The 18,656-nt window shown below is 41.1% G+C and overlaps 1 protein-coding gene across 2 annotated transcripts in view; it reads left to right on the top strand.

Moving 5' to 3' along the window:
• LOC149467236 (ornithine decarboxylase 1-like) overlaps positions 1-13,174 on the top strand; it is a 32,944-nt gene extending 19,770 nt beyond the window's left edge. The window contains exons 7-10 of one of the 2 annotated variants that reach the window (XM_089672065.1): positions 7,860-7,954; positions 9,249-9,277; positions 12,751-12,963; positions 13,051-13,174. In XM_089672065.1, coding sequence (XP_089528191.1) covers positions 7,860-7,954; positions 9,249-9,277; positions 12,751-12,963; positions 13,051-13,174 — 461 coding nt within the window. Of the gene's footprint in view, positions 1-7,859; positions 7,976-9,248; positions 9,278-12,748; positions 12,964-13,050 lie in introns of both variants that reach the window. The other variant, XM_089672066.1, reaches the window with a different exon arrangement.
• The last annotated feature ends 5,482 nt before the right edge of the window (positions 13,175-18,656 follow it).

The following is an 18,656-nucleotide window of genomic DNA, read 5'->3' as shown; positions in this document are numbered from 1 at the left end:
TGCTGGGTTTCAGATCTACTCTCTATATTAAATCCATGTCCCATAGTTGTCTATGGCAAGCAGAGCACTAGGCAGCTTCATAGCGTTGCTCATCCATCCATCCATTTATTTAAAGGCGAGCAGTGCAGTGCATCACCAGGGAAGGATTTTTATTATATGTGTAACTTTCCATTTATTTATTTTTCACTGTGCACACTTCTTATGGTTCATATGATTTTATGATTGTCACTAGTTTCAATGGTTTTATTTATACACATATATATATTTTTATTGACCTTTCGGGGTTACTTACACTATGTCGATTGCCCCTGTGACTCCTCCACCTGCACAGGGGAGTGTCCAGGACGGCCCATGTGACCTTTGGTTTAACTAGTAGTGAGCATATAAAAGAGGGAGCAGACATTTGGTCAGTTGGCTCTGAGGAAGAGGCAAGTCCTCGAAACGTGTCAGCCTTTTGGATGTCTAAACTCCCTATTGCGGACTGTTACTCAGCGCGGTGTTGATCCAGCTGTTCTTTTATGATGTGCCTTGACTATATTGTCGTTTGTGAGTACAACACCTACTTTATTTTTTATTAAACATTTTTTATGGTAATGCACTAGGCATGTGCGCCCTCTCTTTGTTCTTTCCCCATTTGGTCATCTTTTTGTGTCTTATTATGCTCCCAATTGCTTTTAGCACAAATTCTTCTCACATCTTTGTACTACCATTTCCCAACACTCCAAGGGCCGCCTTCTTCTTTTGGGAGATTCAAATGTTACCTTAGATTTTGCTCTAGATAGGCGCTGTGCTTGGGGGGCTCACAACTTAGCGCAGGAGGAACTCATGCACACTCTCCTGCAGTCTGCTGGGATGGCAGATGTTTTGAGGGAACTTCACCCGACTGAGCGCGACTTCACGTTCTGCTTGAATCCTCATAATAGTTTTTGCAGAATCGACCACGTATTTATGTATGTTCAACAGCTCCCTTTAGTCAGGCGGATATCTATCCCTTTCTCACCCTGGTCAGACCATGATCCCCTGGTTCTACATCTTACATTACATGGTGCCCTTTTCACTGGTGTATTAACAAGTCCTCATTGACCACCCAGGCCACTTGCCAGCAAATTTAATCTTCCATACGAACGTACATTATGGAGAACTCGGGATTGGTTTCTTTGGCAGTGCCCCTGTGGGAGGCGCATAAATCTACGGTGCAGGGTCACATTATACAGCTGGCTGTGGTTTGGGAGAATCATCTTTCGGACCTTCACTCTCTGCTAGCCTCTGCGCTCATTGGACGTCACGCTCGTCTGTGGCCCATAAACGAACATGGGAATGTGCTGACGGCAGAATTGGACTTACTTGCTTCTTCAGAGGCTGAATGCGCCCTGCATTGGACCAAACATAAATTTTATACCTGTGCTAATAAACCGGGTCTGATTCTGGCTAGGAAACTCAAATCCATGGGGAAACCCATAAAATGGACCGGCTGCGGCTCCCTGCGGGGATCTACACCTCCAATCCCCAGCAGCTCGTTTTGTGGACTTCCTTTCACACTTATATGCCAAACCAGATCTCTTAACTGTAGCTCAGGCGGAAGCATTCTTTCAAGATCTACAAATCCCTGGATTGTCCGAAGTGGCAGGGGTAGCCCTTTAATGAAGGTGTAACTGTATCAGAAGCTATCAGATCTTTACGGTCCACCATGGCCCTGGGTCCTGACAGCTTTTCAGGTCTCTATTACAAGACATTTGCAACCCTCTTGGCGCCTTTTTTTGGCTGATTATTTTTATGAATTGTGACAGGGTTCTTTGCCTTCTCCAGACGCGCTTAGAGTTCATATCTCAATGATTCCTAAGACAATGGAAGACGTCCAGGAACCGCATGCCTTTTGGCCCATTTCTCTTCTTAATGAGGATCTGAAGATACTGGGCAAGATTCTCAGTCTTCATATAAATTAATATTTGCAGAGTCTGGTCCACAGGGACCAAGTGAGATTCGTCCCAGGGTGGCAGGCATGTGATAATGTTCGTAAAGTTGTTCACCTTATACACCTTCTACAACAGAACAAAATTCTGGGATTTCTATTGTCTTTAGATATATACAAAGCTTTTAATTCCCTATCCTTTTGAATATCTGCGGTTTGTGCTGTCCCATTGGGGCTTTGGGGATTCTGTCCTTTTTTCTCTAGTATTCTTTTCCCCTGGCTTCGTATGTGGGGTATTTCTCAGATCCCTTTCCCATTTGGTGAGGGACGAGATAGGGATGCCCCTATGTCCTGGCAATAGAGATGCTGGCTTTAGTGCTCTGGGCGGATTGTAATATATTGGGTGTCCCTTACGCGGGACAGAAATTTTGCATTGAACCTTTTTGTGGACGATGCCCTTTGACTCTCACTAATCCATTGATGACGCTCTCAACTTACAATGGGTTGATTTCGGGTCTCCGTATTAATTTGGATAAGACTGTCGCTCTCAATATCACTTTGGCCTCAGATTTGGTTTCATTCCTGCAATCCCACGTCCCTTACAAATGGGCTTCCTCTTCCCTGGAATACTTGGGCATTCGCCTGACCCCCACCTATGGCTCTTTGTTTACTGCAAATTATTATCCATTGCTTCGCTCTGTGTCCTCCCTTATGCAGTCTTGGCAATTCCTGCACCTGTCCTGGATTGGATGGGTTAATTTGGTGAAAATGAGTGTCCTGCCTAAATTATTGTATTTTCTTACCGTCCCAGTACAGGTTTCGCATCATTTTCTCCGGTTACTTCAGGCGAGGATTATGCGATTTATCTGGGCTGACAGATGCTCCAGAGTCTCTATAGAAACACGCTTTTCACCAATAGACTGCAGGGAGGTGCCTAATGTAGCTAAGTATTACCAGGCGAGCCAGATTGCCCCATGTCTATGTTGCACGCTTCTTCTGATGTCCCTCTCTGGGTCCTTTTGGAACTACCTAACTGTGCCCCCATTGCGACATTGATGCTTTTTTGGCTCCCCCTGGCCCAACGTCCGAGGACATGGAGTCCCATTTTGCTCCATTGGCTACGAGTGTGGGACTCAAAACGCTACTCTAGTAACTTGATGTTGCCTTTTCTGCCCTTGCTTCTAATTATCAATAATCCTCTTTTTCTGCTAGGTTTAGATCAGCCAGGGGCATTCTCTTGGTGGGTGGCCAATTGTTTTTTGCAGGTGCGACACTTTTTGACCTCTGAATCCTTCCCCACCTGGAACTCTCTTTGGGAATCACAGGATATCCCTCAGGCAGAATTTCTCCGTTGCCTTCAGTTTTGGCACTGGTTGATCTCACTGCGTGGCACTTCCATCTTTCCATATCAGAAATCAGCCTTTCAACATCTTTACCAACAGCGTCCGGGTGCCTCAGGTCTCGTTTCCCTACTCTATGCATCCTTGAATAGGTGCTCAATGTGCAATTCTCTATCATATGTTGTCCAGTGGGAGCGTGACTTGGGGACGGTCATGGATCTGGAGAACTGGAATAAGGTCTGGTCCTTTTGTAGCTAAATGTTCATTTAATACAGCCACACTGGAGGCAGCATACAAAGTACTGTTTCGTTGGTATTTGGGTCCCAGATTGTATAGCCCAGGCGAACCCTGCCTATAGTGATCGCTGCTTTTGGGGTTGCGGCCATTGTGGAGATGTGTTGCATATATGGTGGTCATGCCCGAGACGGATTCCTTTTTGGTCTCATGTCTTTGGCCTTCTTTGCTTCATTGTCCCATACCGGGCCTGTTGGCTCATCAACAGAAGTTGGCTTCCAATCTGTTTCTGTCAGCCACTAGAACAATTGCCAGGGCATGGAAGAGCCCGTTTATCCCTCCTTAGGGGGTGCGGGACCGTATGACCACTCTGATGCTCAATGAACAGATCTTGAGTATCCTTAATGACTCCCAATGAAAATTTTTTAAAATATGGAAGCCGTGGTTGACATATGCTTTTCCCACGCTTCCCCCCGGCTAGTCTGGGTTTGTGACTCGGTATTGGCATTCCCAAAGCCCTGCTTCTGGTCTTGTTTTCTTCTTCCTCCTTTACTCCTTTTTTTCCCTCTCTTTTATGTTTGATTATGTGAGGCAATAGATATTTGCCTTTGGCTGGAAATTTTTGTTGGTGTTATATCACTGTTTCTGTATTTTATGTGCAATTGATGGCACCTACGTGGGCGCGCCTCTTGCATTGTTGGAGTTACAGTACTGTTCTCTTTATTTTTTATGTACCACTGATAGCCCCTGCGTGGGCGTGTCTTTTTTCTTTAATCCTTCTTGTTAAATTGTTTACAAAAGTTAATAAAAACCATTAAAATACAAAATATTCTGGGTGAAATATAACTATTTTTATTGGTCTAAAAAGCTTGTATAGAAGTATCCTAATTCCTTCCTCAACCGACCAAATTCCAAGGACGCTATGTTATTAAACTTAAGGGGACACTCTGTCTCATAAAATTTACGACTTTCTTTGTATCCACATAAAACAGAAATATTTTATTTATTGTATGCATGTATGTATGTATGTATGTATGTATATGGGCATTGGACTTTCTAAATCTAAAAAATAAATAATTTTTTCTCCTTCAAAATTTTCTCGACCTCCACTAATATCCGAATCAGTTAAAAATATTTTTCTTACTAACATATATCTCCAACACTATGTTCTGCAGGTATTTCTCCTCTACATAATCCACAAAACATTCAGTGTTTTGGTATTTCTATATCTGAACACATAGGAACCTTAAGAATTATCTCTGAAATTATATACAGTGGTGAAAATAATTATTTGATCCCCTGCAGATTTTGAAAGTTTGCCCACTTACAAAAAAAATGAAGGGTCTATAATTTTTATCATAGGTGTATTTTAAATGATAGACAGCATATCAACCAAAAATCCAGGAAAGACACATGATGCAAATGTTATAAATGGAGTTCAGTGAGTAAAATAAGTATTTGATCCCCTACCAACCTTTATTGTGCTTCAGTTTAACCACTAGCCTACAGGGCACTTATACCCCCTTCCTGCCCAGGCCAATTTCCAGCTTTCAGCGCTGTCACACTTTGAATGACAATTGCGTGGTCATGCAACACTGTACCCATATGACATTTTTATCATTTATTTGAAACAGATAGAGATTTCTTTTGGTGGTATTTAATCACCTCTGGGATTTTTATGTTTTCTTAAACAAACCAAAAACCACTCAAAATTTTAAGTTTTTTTCTTAGTTTTTGTTATACAATTTTGTAAATAAGTTATTTTTCTCCTTCACTGATGTGCGCTAATGAGGCTGCAGTGATGGGCACTGATAGGCTGCACTGATGGACACTCATAGGTGGCACTGATGAAGAGGCACTGGTAGGTTGCACTGATGGGCATTGACAGGTATCACTGATGGGCACTGAAAGGCAGCACTGATACATGGCACTGATAGGCAGCACTGACTTGCACTGATAGGCGGCACTGACTGGCACTGTTAGGCAGCACTGGTAGGCAGCACTGACTGGCACTGATGCGCACTGATAGGAGACACTGACTGGCACTGATAGGTGGCACTGTTTGGCAGCACTGAAAAGTGGCACTGATTGGCAATGATAGGTGGCACTGACTGTCACTGATGGGTGACATTGAAAGGCAGCTCAGATGGGCACTGATATGTGGCATTGATGTGCACTGGTATGCGGCACTGATGGGCACTGGCATGTGGCACTGATGGGCATTGGCACGTGGCACTGATGAGCACTGACAGATGGCACTTCTGGGGCCACACTGATCATCAGGGTACACTGATCATCAGTGCCCTGATGATCAGTGTACATGTCCCCTCCGCGGAAAGCCGATTACCGGCTCTCCTCTCCTCTCGAGCTGTCAGCGTGACCGGCCTATAACCGGCATTTCCGTGTTTACATGTGATCAGCTGTGATTGGACACAGCTGATCACATGACCGAGCCGACATCTTCGGCTCTTTCCGTGATCTGCTGTGTCCGAGGGATCGCCGCGCTGCGTGCTCCCTGAGCCGCGCATGCGCAGTGAGAATGGTAGGACGTCATATGACATCCTATCAGAATGAGAGAACCACCTTGCACCCGTCATTGTACTATAGGGCGGGCGAAAGGTGGTTAAAGTGTTTTGAAACCTTGATTGTCTACTGCCCTTTTTTATGTTGTTTATATGCTCCCCTATTCTTGTTCATTCCCTTGTGGTTCTGCCCATGCATTGGAGCCGACAGGGGCACTCCAAGAGATAAACGACATGAGAAGAATCACGAGTAATGCACTGTTTGATATCATACTCTCTTCCTGTTTGTAGTGAGGCAAATTTGGTCTTATTTTGTTTGCTTGACAAGCTTTACATCTATTGCATTTATGAAATCCCCCTATTTCAGAGAACATTTTTTGTTTTGTTTTTTGGAGGTTCTGCCGCATTATGTACTATTTTTTTAATACGCAAAGATCTATTTTTTTATATATATATTTGTGGCTTCTTTGGAAGGAATCATATTTAATGCCTCATCTTTTAACAAAATTGGCTAATATTTTTCAGTAACCTTTTTTCAGTTTTTTTTTTATATTGAGCATTATAATCTGTGATAAATCCACAGGATATCTCTCTCCACTTTTTTGGTACCCTTTCTTCTTATCCCATCCTAAAAGGGAGTCCCTAGCTATTGAAAAAATTAATTGGCATAATAATAATTTACAAGTTTTTAGTAGAGTGTCCCTTTTAATGTCAAAACATTTTTTTATGACATATGGAATTTTATGATTGACACATATTAATTCACGTTATAGTGATTGACAGAATTTGTTCACTGCACTTTATATGAAAAAATTGATTTAACTTTTATTTAATGGTTTTATTTTTCACAGAAAAAATAAGTTAGTTCATGGGATTATATATTAGATGAATTAATTTATTGCAATTGCATGTGTAGTGCTACCCTTGAGAATTTATTTAGAGTAGGTTGTTAATTTAATACAACAGGGAGGCAGCAGCATTGTTTGCACAAATTTTTGTGAAGGTGGTAAATACATTCAGAATTCACTGGAGTATATATAAAAAACACAGTGGTGCCCAAATCCCCGATTATTTTTTTTTTTTTCCTTTTCTTTCTTTTGTTGATTTAAGCCTTACTTGTGGTCTCCCAAGCACTTGTTAACAGATTTGTATATAGAATAAGTGCAGCACTAAAAATAATCCGGACAGATTTATGGTAGCAATGTTCATAAATGGGTAGTTAGTCCACAATATAAGAGCTCAAAGGTGATATATTATTCCCACGGTCGTAGTTTGAATAAGACTCGGTGAGGGGCAGGATATGTATAAAATGCGCACTCACCGGAAGCGCAAAGAAAATGCGCAATGTATCAGCAAAACGGAGGTCTGCCAGGAGGTCCCTTTCAGGATACCAATGGAGCCAGCGCAGGATGGATGGACATCGTCTAGGTATATGTTCTCAAAACCGGAGGTCCACTTTAAGGACATGGGTGCAGCCTCTTCAGTACAGTGGAATAGTCACCAGGGGGAGCTCTGGGGGATTAAATGCTCAATGCAGAGCAACAGATGGAAATACCCATAGTGTAGTAATGTCAGAAACATTTAATGAAGGATGTTATGCAGCAGCAAACATATATATATATCCTCATACATGTAAATGCTGAACATGTGCCAAAAGCTGTATCAAAGCAGGAATATTGCAGCAACAAGTTGTTATGAGCACCAACCAGCTAGTGATCAAATGAGGCCGCCGGATCTCCGTGACCCGGCAGCGTGACATCAAAGCTTGCAGGCTCCTCCAAGACGCGTTTCGTACACTAGTATATCTTCAGAAGGGGTGTGCCATTAAACTTAACAGATTATTTTTCTTCTTAGATGAAAATCATGCTTCCAATAAAACATTCATGTACTATGTAAATGATGGAATCCATTGCTCCTTCAACTTGATCTCGAGGGCTAAGACAGACATGGTCCTAGAAGGAAAAAAAAAGGTACTGCTTCCAAATGACTCTCCATTTTATACTATGTGTCCATTCACATATAGACTTTAGAAGCTTCTAGTAGCAGTAGTGTTTACAGCTGGAAAAAAACCCAGGGCCAGGGCGTCCAGGACCAGCAGCATTTTGGCAGAAAAAAAGCTTGACACGTGTTCCAGTGTTAATGAGGAGGCAAAGACTCAGCTCCTTGCACAGATCGAAAGGGCTGCAAGGGCTGGGACAGTGATAATAATGGGGGATTTTAACTATCTGGAAATTGCCTGGAGTAATGGTACTGCAGGGACGGTTTAAAGGACAAACATTTTTAAACCTACTACAGGACAATTTTATGGTACAGTTCATAGAGGCCCCAACTAGGAATGATGCTCTGTTGGACCTGGTAATCTCAAACCATGCAGAGCTTATTACGAATGTCCATATAAAAGAACATCTGGGTAGCAGTGACCATAACATGATTCCATTTATTGTTAGCTGTAAACAGCAAGCACATACGGGAAAAATAAAAACGCTCAATTTTAATAGAGCTAATCTTCTAAGGCTGAGGGCTGCTCTCCAAGACTTAGACTAGGAGGGAAAATTGGCATCAATGAACACAACACAGAAATGGAAGTTCTTCAAAAAGACTGTATGTGAACACACTGCAAAATACATTCCCATGGGCAGCAAGTTTAAAAGGCTAAAAATCAAACCTATGTGGTTTACGGCCAAAGTAAAAAAAAAAGCTATAGATAATAAAAAAAGAGCTTTTATGAACTATAAAAATGAAGGAACACTATCATCATTTAAACATTACAAAGAATATAACAGATTATGAAAAAAGGAAATAAAGGCAGCAAAAATTTAAAACGAATAACAGATTACAAAAGATGGCAGGACCAACCCCAACAAATTCTTAAAATATATTCATAGTAAAAAGGTCCGGTCCAAGCATGTAAGCCCTTTACAAAATAATCTAGAGTGGGTGACTGGGGACAAAGAGAAGGCAAATCTATTAAATACCTTCTTCAGCTCTGTGTATACAAAGGACCATGGGGGAGCTCTTGTCCATAATGGGCATGGTATTGACACAGTTCCAGATGATCCACATTGGCTCACAATTGATATGATCCAAAAATATTTAGACAGAATAAAGGTGAATAAAGCACCTGGACTGGATGGCATACACCCACAGGTCCTTAAAGAATTGAGCTCTTTTATTTCAAAGCCATTGTTTCTAATTTTTAGGGACTCTTTAATGACTGGTATAGTACCACTGGATTGGCATAAGGCCAATGTGGTGCCAATATTTAAAAAGGGGTCAAAATATTTACCAAGTAATTATATACCTGTTAGTTTAACTTCTATAGTTGGGAAGATACTGGAGAGTTTAATAAAAGACCACATAGAGGAGTTCTTGCTTGAAAAAAATGTTTTAAGCAACAGACAGCATGGATTCATGAAAGACAGACGTTGTCAAACAAATCTGATTTCTTATTATGAGGAGGTGAGCAAAACCTTGGACAGAGGGGTGGTGGTGGACGTGGCATACATGGATTTTGCAAAAGCATTTGACACAGTTCCCCACACATGGCTAATGTGTAAGGTAAAGTATATACAGTAGGCTTAGAAAAATCTGTATGAAAATGGATAGAAAACTGGCTAAAAAATCGTATTCAGAGTAGTGGTTAATGATTCATACTCTGAATGGTCTAGGGTTGTCAGTGGTGTACCCCAAGGTTCAATGTTGGGACCCTTACTTTTTATTATATTTATAAACAATATAGGGTCTGGGATTAAAATTACCATTTCAGCCTTTGCAGATGACACCAAGCTGTGCAGTGGAATAACGTCCTTACAGGATGTCTCCAATTTACAAGCCGACCTCAATGCACTGTTTAATTGGGCAACTGTAGCAAGTCAGGTTTAATGTTGATAAATGTAAGGTTATGCACTTGGGGGTAAGAATATGCATGAATCATACATACTAGGTGGGTACAACTGTGGGAATCAATGGTGGAGAAGGATCTGGGGGTTCTGGTTGATCACAAGCTTAATAATGGCATGCAATGCCAAGCTGCGGCTTCTAAAGCGAGCAAAATCCTCTCTTGTATTAAGAGGTATAGACTCCAGAGAGAGAGATATCATTTTACCCTGGTACAAATAAATAGTAATACCTCATCTGGAATATGCAGTTCAATTTTGTGCACCAATTCACAAAAAGAACATTGGGGAACTGGAGAAAGTACAGAGAAGGGAAACCAAACTGATAAGAGGCATGGAGGAGATCAGCTATGAGGAAAGATTAGAGGAACTGAATTTATTCTCTCTTGAGAAGAGGAGATTAGGGGGGGATATGTTCAACATGTATAAATACATCAGTGATTCATATAGTGAACTCGGTGTTGAGCTATTCACCCTGAGGTCATCACAGAGGACAACGGGGCACGCTTTACGTCTGGAGGAAAATAAATGTAATTTCCAAACAAAGGTTTCTTCACAGTAAGGGCTGTGAAATTGTGGAATAGACTCCCTCTTGGTTCTGGCCAGCTCAGTGGATTGCTTTAAAAAATGCCTGGATTCTTTCTTGGATACACAGAATATAACTGGTTACTATTTATATGTAAAGTTGATCCAGGAAATATCCGATTGCCTCTCGGGGGGTCAGGCAGAAATTTTTTCCCCTGCAGGAGCAAATTAGATCATACTTTGCTGGGTTTTTTTGATTGAACTGCCTTTGTCTTTTTTCAGCCAGACTAACTATGTGTTTAATGCTAGGGGCATTTAGTGCTTGAGCGTAATTTAATTTCAATGGCCAAAATAAATTCTTATTCTGGCCAATGAAATGAAATAATGCCCAAGCGCTTGACCCTTGTACACACGCCTAAATGCTTGTAAAAGTACTTTGATGTTAGGTGTTTTTCTGCCAAAATGCTGATGCCAAGAGGAGGAGCATTTCAAAAATGTCCTGTGTGCATGACGCCTTAAAAGCAACCTGTCAGATTATAAATATGGGGGACAGTTGGGGTCTGAGCTCACCTTTACTTGGCAGCAGTTGTCTTACCTCATGGTCTCCTGCAGTGGGGAAAATAATTATTTGATCCCCTGCAGATTCATACAAAGAAATGAAGGGTCTATGATTTTTATCATATGTGTATTTTAAATGATAGAGACAGCATATCAACCAAAAATCCAGAAAAAAACATGATACAAATGTTATAAATTGAGTTGCAGTTCAGTGAGTAAAATAAGTATTTGATCCCCTACCAACCAACAATAATTCTAGCTTTCACAGACTGGCTATGTGGTACACAGATTAGTCCTGTCAATTTAAGAAGGTGCTCCTAACAGCAATTCATTATGTGTATAAAAGACACCTGTCCACAGTATCTTTCTTCCATTCACCATCATGGGCAAGACCAAAGCGCTGTCAAAAGGCATCAGGGACAAGATTGTAGACCTGCACAAGGCTGGAATGGGCTACAAGACCATCAGCAAGACGTTTGGTGAGAAGGATACAACTGTTGGAGCGATTATTTTGCAAATGGAAGAAATACAAAATAATCATCAATCACCCTCATTCTGGAGCTTCATGCAAGATTTCACCTCATGGGGTAAGGATGATCATGAGAAAAGTGAGGGATTAGCCCAGAACTACATGGGAGGAACTTGTGAATGATCTCAAGGCAGTTTGGACCACAGTTATCAAACAAACCATTGGTAACACAATACACCGCTATGGATTGAAATCTTGCAGCTCCCACAAGGTGTCTGGGATTAAACACAAGGTCCCCGCTGTCAAGAAGACACATGTACAGGCCCATCTGAAGTTTGCCAATTTAACATCTAAATGATTCACAGAAGGACTGGGAGAAAATGCTGTGGTTAAATGAGACCAAAATTGAGCTCTTTGGCATTAACTCGACACGCTGTGTTTTGGAGGAAGAAAAATGCTGACTATGACTCTAAGAACGCCATCCCTACAGTCAAGAACAGAGGTGGAAGCATTATGCTTTGGGACTATTCCTCTGCTAAAAGTACAGGCAGACTTTCTTGCATTGAGGGGCCAATGGACAGGGCCATGTATTGTAAAATCTTAGATAAGAACCTTCTTCCCTCAGCCAGAACACTGAAGATGGGTTGTGGATGGGTCATCCAGCATGACAATGACCCAAAACATACCACCAAGGCAACAAACAAGTGGCTCAAGAAGAAGCACATTAAGGTCATGGAGTGGTCTAGCCAGTCTCCAGAACTTAATCCTATAGAAAATTTATGGGGGGAGCTTAAACTTTGAGTTGCCAAGCAACAGCCAAGAAACCTTAAGGATTTAGAGATCTGTAAAGAAGAATGGTCCAACATCCCCCTGAGATGTGTACAAATCTAGTAACCATCCACAGGAAATGTCTTACCTCTGTGCTTGCCAACAAGGGTTTCTCTATGAATTACTAAGTCATGTTTTGCTTGGGGATCAAATACTTATTTTACTCACTGAACTGCAACTCCATTTATAACATTTTTCTGGATTTTTGGTTGATTTTCTGTCTCTATCATCTAAAACACACCTATGATAAAAAAAATTATAGACCCTTCATTTCTTTGTAAGTGGGCAAACTTACAAAATCTGCAGGGGATCAAATAGTTCGCCCCACTGTATGGTATGTTTGTGGTCTTCTGGCAACCTCTGACCCACTTAACCTGAAGTCCCATTAAATGTAAAGCTAAATATGGGAGAGGAAATAAGATTACTGCATAAGCCCAAGGACCTCTCCCATTTCTTTTTCATTGCAGAGATCCAAATCAGATGAGAGACTTTACTCTAGCAGCATTTGGGGACCAACTTGTGATGGAACGGATCGCATTGTTGAACAATGTGACCTACCAGAGCTGCAGGTGGGGGACTGGATACTGTTTGAGAACATGGGTGCCTACACTATGGTTGCATCTTCTACATTCAATGGATTTCCAAGACCTACTCTCTATCATGTCATGTCAAGAGCACACTGGTAAGAAAAGTCATGATCTAAAGAAGCTATTAGATGAAAGATGATGTGGAGAGTGTATATCTGAAAATGTCTCTTCTTTCCTCAAAGGCAATTAATGCATATTATCCGAGAACATGGTATTGTTCCTGAGTTGCCAAGGCTCAATGGTGTACATGTTTCCTGTGCCTGGAAGAATAGAATGGAGCTGAATTCCATTGCTTGTACTATATAGTTGTCATTGTTTAGTGTATTTGTAGTAGTAACTAATGTTAGTAGTTATATGTAACATCGGTTATTAGCAGTTCCTGTATTTGGATTACATTTTAAGACTGTTTTCACTTTTAGAGTTCAGCATTATTGCAACAATATGTATGATTGAGATGGGGTCACATTTATATGTACAGTTGTGTTCAAAATAATAGCAGTCAGACATCACTAACCTGATCAATCACTGTTTTTGGTAGAAACTATATTTCTACATGGCAAATAATTTACTAGCAGGTGTAGTGGAGTAATATAAATCCAACCGACCCAACAGTCATGACATGAATGCTGCTGATTCTGTGTAATTGAATCACTAATTGAAAGGGGCATGTTCAAAATAATAGCAGTGTGGAGTTCTATTAGTGAGGTCCTTCATTCTTTGAAAAACGGGTGGCAATTATTGCCCTTATTTAAGGAAGGAAGGCAGCAAATGTTGTACATGCTGGTTACAATGCATTTCTCTCTGAAATTCTGAGGAAAATGGGTCGTTCCATACATTGTTCAGAAGAACAGCGTACCTTGATGAAAAAGTTGATTGGAGAGGGGAAAACATATAAAGGAGGGCAGACAATGATAGGCTGCTCAGTTAAAATGATCACAAATGCTTTAAAATGGCAACCAAAACCTGAAAGACGAGGAAGAAAGTGAAAAACTACCATTGGAATGGATAGAAGAATACCCAAAATGGCAAGGACTCAGCCAACAATCAGCTCCAGGAAGATCAAAGAAGGTCTAAAGTTACCTGTGAGTACTGTTACAATTAGAAGACGCCTATGTGAAGCCAAGTTATCTGCAAGAAGCCCCCGCAAAGTCCCACTGTTGAAAAAAAGACATGTTCTGAAGAGGTTACAATTTGCCAAAGAGCACATTGACTGGCCTAAAGAGAAATGGTGCAACATTTTGTGGACTGATGAAAGTAAGATTGTTCTTTTTGGGTCTAGTGGCTGGAGACAGTTTGTCAGACGACCCCCAAACACTGAATTCAAGCCACGGTACACTGTGAAGACAGCGAAGCATGGTTGCGCAAGCATCATGATATGGGGATGTTTCTCATACTACGGTGTTGGGCCTATTTATCACATACCAGGGATCATGGATCAGTTTGAATACATCAGAATACTTGAAGAGGTCATGCTGCCTTATGCTGAAGAGGAAATGCCCTTGAAATGGGTGTTCCAACAAGACAACGACCCCAAACAGCAGTAAACGTGCAACATCTTGGTTCCAGACCAACAAGATTGATGTTATGGAGTGGCCAGCCCAATCCCCGGATCTTAATCCAATAGAAAACTTGTGGGGTGACATCAAAGATGCAGTTTCTGAGGCAAAACCAAGAAATAGAGAAGAACTGTGGAATGTAGTCCAATCATCCTGGGCTGGAATACCTGTTCACAGGTGCCAGAAGTTGGTTGACTCCATGCAACACAGATGTACAGCAGTTCTCAGAAACAGTGCTTATACAACAAAATATTAATTAAGTGATTCAAAGGAAAGCAGAATCTTCAAACATTTTTCAGTTTATATAGTGAATGTTTGAGCTTGTAAAGAAGAATACAAACACTGCTATTTTTTTGAACAGTCTAATATTCACTTTTCTTCAATTTTTTAGAGGAACAACACAAATTTGATATATATTTCTTCATGTTTTGATTTGTAATAGAATGTGTAGTGTTCCCAATGCATTTGTGTGTATGGAAATAAAAGCTGTTAGAGGGATTTTGAGCTTTATTCCCTTTTTTCAACACACTGCTATTATTTTGAACACAACTGTATTCCTCTGGAAACTGTTTAATAGTATAGCTTTTATTCCCCTTTTTAATTGCAATATTGATGGTATAAGATGTGCAGCTGTTCCTCAAGCATTTTGTAACCTATGCACTAGGAGACAGTAATTGGACCTGTTTTTACATAGTAAAGTACTGTATGTTAAAAAAAACAAGTGCTGGCTCAAGGCTGTGGGTTACATGGCTTCCAAAAAACATCATCGATTACAGTGTTTTGGTTTGCAACAAGTACACAAATGAGTTATCATTATTGGCCTTGGTTAAAAGTGTTCTGAGAAGTTCAGAAATAAAAAAAAATTTTATACTTACCTAGGTGGATGCAGTATTGGTCCAATGCTGCATCTGTCCCCAACAGCTTCTAAGACCGAGAACTGAGCAATCAAAGACTGCTGTTTGCTCAGTTCTAGGTCTTCAGTGAGCAGAGAGCCAGTGAGTGTCGGTCAAGGGCTCAGTGCTCTGCACTTCCAGTGCCCACTGGAGTTCCAGGCTGTGGAGGAAGCAGGAACGGTTGGACTCAGGCTCTCAGCAGCTCACTGAGGGGCTGAGCAAGCTGCCAGTCCAGGCACCTGGGTGGATCCCAAGATTAAAGTCAGGATAGCATATCCCAGAACTTATGGAGAAGGCCTGACAGGAAATCCTTCCCCTACAAGTTCCCATAGTTCTCTTTTAGGAATAAGGTTGTCCAAACCAAATTTCTTTATTTGTCATATTATACTCCCTGTCTCCTTTTTTGTTAGGGTAAGCTATACTTTGCTGTTTATTCTACATGCTCCTCTGCGGATGGCACGTTCTACCATATGGTCAGGTATGGAATGCCTACCTATTAGAGTATTTTGGTCCAAGGTCGCTGATTTTATTAGTTTGCCCAACATTTGTAATCCATTATGTTGGATATTCAGCTATATTAAAGTTGATGCTCTCCCTAACTGTACCAAGCTTTTCTTGAATTTAGTTTGATTTTATGCCAAGAAATCTATAGCTGTTCACTGGAAATCACAAGCTCCCCCTGCTGTGACCTCCTTGTCTCAATTTAGTCAATCAAGTAATCCCACTATACAAACTGACAGAAAATTTCTCAGGGCAACCCCTGGCTTCTTATAAGATTTGGGACTCATGGGTGAGCGCTGAGTGTACTGTACCACCTCATACTTTGAGTATTGTTTAGGACCAGGACCCACTTATCTTTGATTGTTACAAATGTATACATTGTCTGTAAGATTACAGCCCAAAAACCATCCTTTTTTTTTGTCATTCGGGATTCCTGGTATCCTGCATATTTTGTGCTCATTCGTGTTGGTATTCTATATACAGTATTGAATGGACATTCTGTTTTTTTTCTGTGTAGCGCTACCATCTAGATGACTGCTGAGTTTTGGGGTCCCTCTAAGCTCTGTGCAGCCAGGCAATATGCATTTTCCACACTTTCTTCCAAAGTTAGTAAACAGTTCATGAACCTGGTTTTTATTGTTTTATTAGGGGTTAACAACTTGGATGGGGTTTAGGGGTATATGGAATGCCCAATGGAACTGAACAACCTAGAGGACCAACGTCTCAGGCAAAGTGGCAAGAATCCAGAAAAAGGCACAAAATAGATCCTAGGCTCTCTACTCCTTCAGAAGTGGGACTTCCTTTCTGACAGATTAGCACACAGTAGAGGTCATTCTTTCCAGCTTCCAACCTGTAGGCTGGGCCCCCTCCTCAAGCTTTCCACCAGCAGCACCTCCTCATTCGATCTTCCACCCGACTCCCTTGCTGACCATGCTGTCTTCAAGTTAAGGGCTGACCTAGCCACCATGCCAGGCTTCCTGCCTGGGGATTGGCCAAATTAAGTATGCAGATCAGCTCCTCCTCACCCACTGCTTCTAGAAACTTCTTCTCCAAGTTTCTAGAGAAGGGGGTGGGATCAGAACTGACCTGTAGAGCCCTTCAGCCTTAACCTAAAGTAGCCTCTCTGACTCACTCTCAGGCCGACTCATACCCAGGCTTCTAGCAAGCTGCTAACTATGCACCCAGATAAAAACAAACACCTGTGCACTAAAGGCAATTACATCTGTATTATACCTTATCTCTATGTGAGTAATGTTTGCCTTTTTATTTTGTACTATTCAATTTTGTACACAATAAAGTTATCTTAAAAAAAAAAAGACAAACGTTGTGATCTTTCCAGAGTCTGGATCAGCACAGTGATGTCAGCCAACAACAGGATTTAACCCGCTGTCAGGTGAGAACAGGTCACATGAGTGCAGAACGAAGTGCACTCCTATGACTCACAGGAGAAGTAGGGCCAAAAGAGCTTTGGCCCTACTTCTGTAATGTGTTTAATAAGGTATTGTGTATACACAGGATTTCATTTGGTAAAATCCGCTGTGTACTTTTGCTACAATTTTACTTGTGACATGTGCAACATACTGCCATATGCCATTTCCTACTGACTCCTCGGCTAAACTGCTGTAGTAACTTACTGCAAGCAAACAGCACAGACGATTGGAGCATTAAGCTACATCTTCACTCTTCTGATACTGAAATCATACTTGGTGCTTAGCTTCTGTCACATTAAACTGATAAAATATGTGGGAATTTAAGGTGGCACTAAAGTCCCGCTTTTAAAAACTGCGAGCAAACACCTGCATGCTGTGATGACTGCACTGTTGCACATGTGCAGGGGTGACATTGTCCCACACTGTTCAAATACGGCCACAGTCTGGCATCTGGAGGAAGCCAGGTAGAAGATGACGTTGATCAACGAAGGGACGTTGGACTGTTGAAAGAAAGGTAAGTCTTGCAGAGTTTAGTTTCGCTTTAAGATGTTTGCATCATTAAAATATGTAAATTAAACTTGCTTACATCATACTGAAAATGCTAGCAGCCTGGCGGTCGCTGGTTTAGGCACTTTTACCTGCTTTTGGGTCATTGACTCAAAAACAAATGAACAATTAACAAAATTTTGACAAAAGTGAGTTTTATAGAACATTTGTTTAGCTCATTACATAAATGTAAGGTTAATCAAATAACTTGGATTTCAGTTTTACTCAAATTTAGTTGATGCAAAAATGAATACACCCCACAACAAAAACTACTACATCCAGTATTTTGTATGACCTCCATGATGTGTAAGGACAGCACCAAGTCTTCTAGGCATGGAATGAACAAGTTGGTGACATATTGACCCTGATTTACTATTGTGCCTAGGCACATTTCTGTGGGCTAACGTCTACTTTATAATAGCGACCGTCTACTTTTAGACTGCAAAGACATTTACTAAAGAGAAGTGTCAACAAGTAGACTCCAAATCGAATTTACTTACAAGACACAGATCAGGAATCAGACTCAAAGAGCAGACTTGCTAAGAAGCACGTCTAACACCATGAAAAATCACTGCAGAGACATGTTCACATTGAAATTTGCTTTGCCAAATATCAGGATTTCACTTTAAACAATATCTGACATTTAAAAAATGTTTTAAAATGTGTAAAAAATTGTTTTTTTAAAGCAAGTTGTCACAGTGAAGAACTAGACGCTTTTCCAGTGTCTATGGCCGGATATAACTGAGCATGTGCAGAACACATTTTAGACGTCTTCTGTGGGCGCTTTCTTTTTAGACCCTGTTCAATAGTAAATCTCAGTGTGGATTCCTCTGACAGCCGACACTCGGTCGCGTCTACTGTG

Source organism: Staurois parvus, unplaced genomic scaffold (assembly GCF_062004578.1).
Source record: "Staurois parvus isolate SC_StPar_1 unplaced genomic scaffold, SC_StPar_1.0 ptg000118l, whole genome shotgun sequence".
Classification (NCBI taxonomy): domain Eukaryota; kingdom Metazoa; phylum Chordata; class Amphibia; order Anura; family Ranidae; genus Staurois; species Staurois parvus.
The sequence above is the reverse complement of the archived record's forward strand: the minus strand, read 5'-3'. Positions and strand labels throughout refer to the sequence as shown.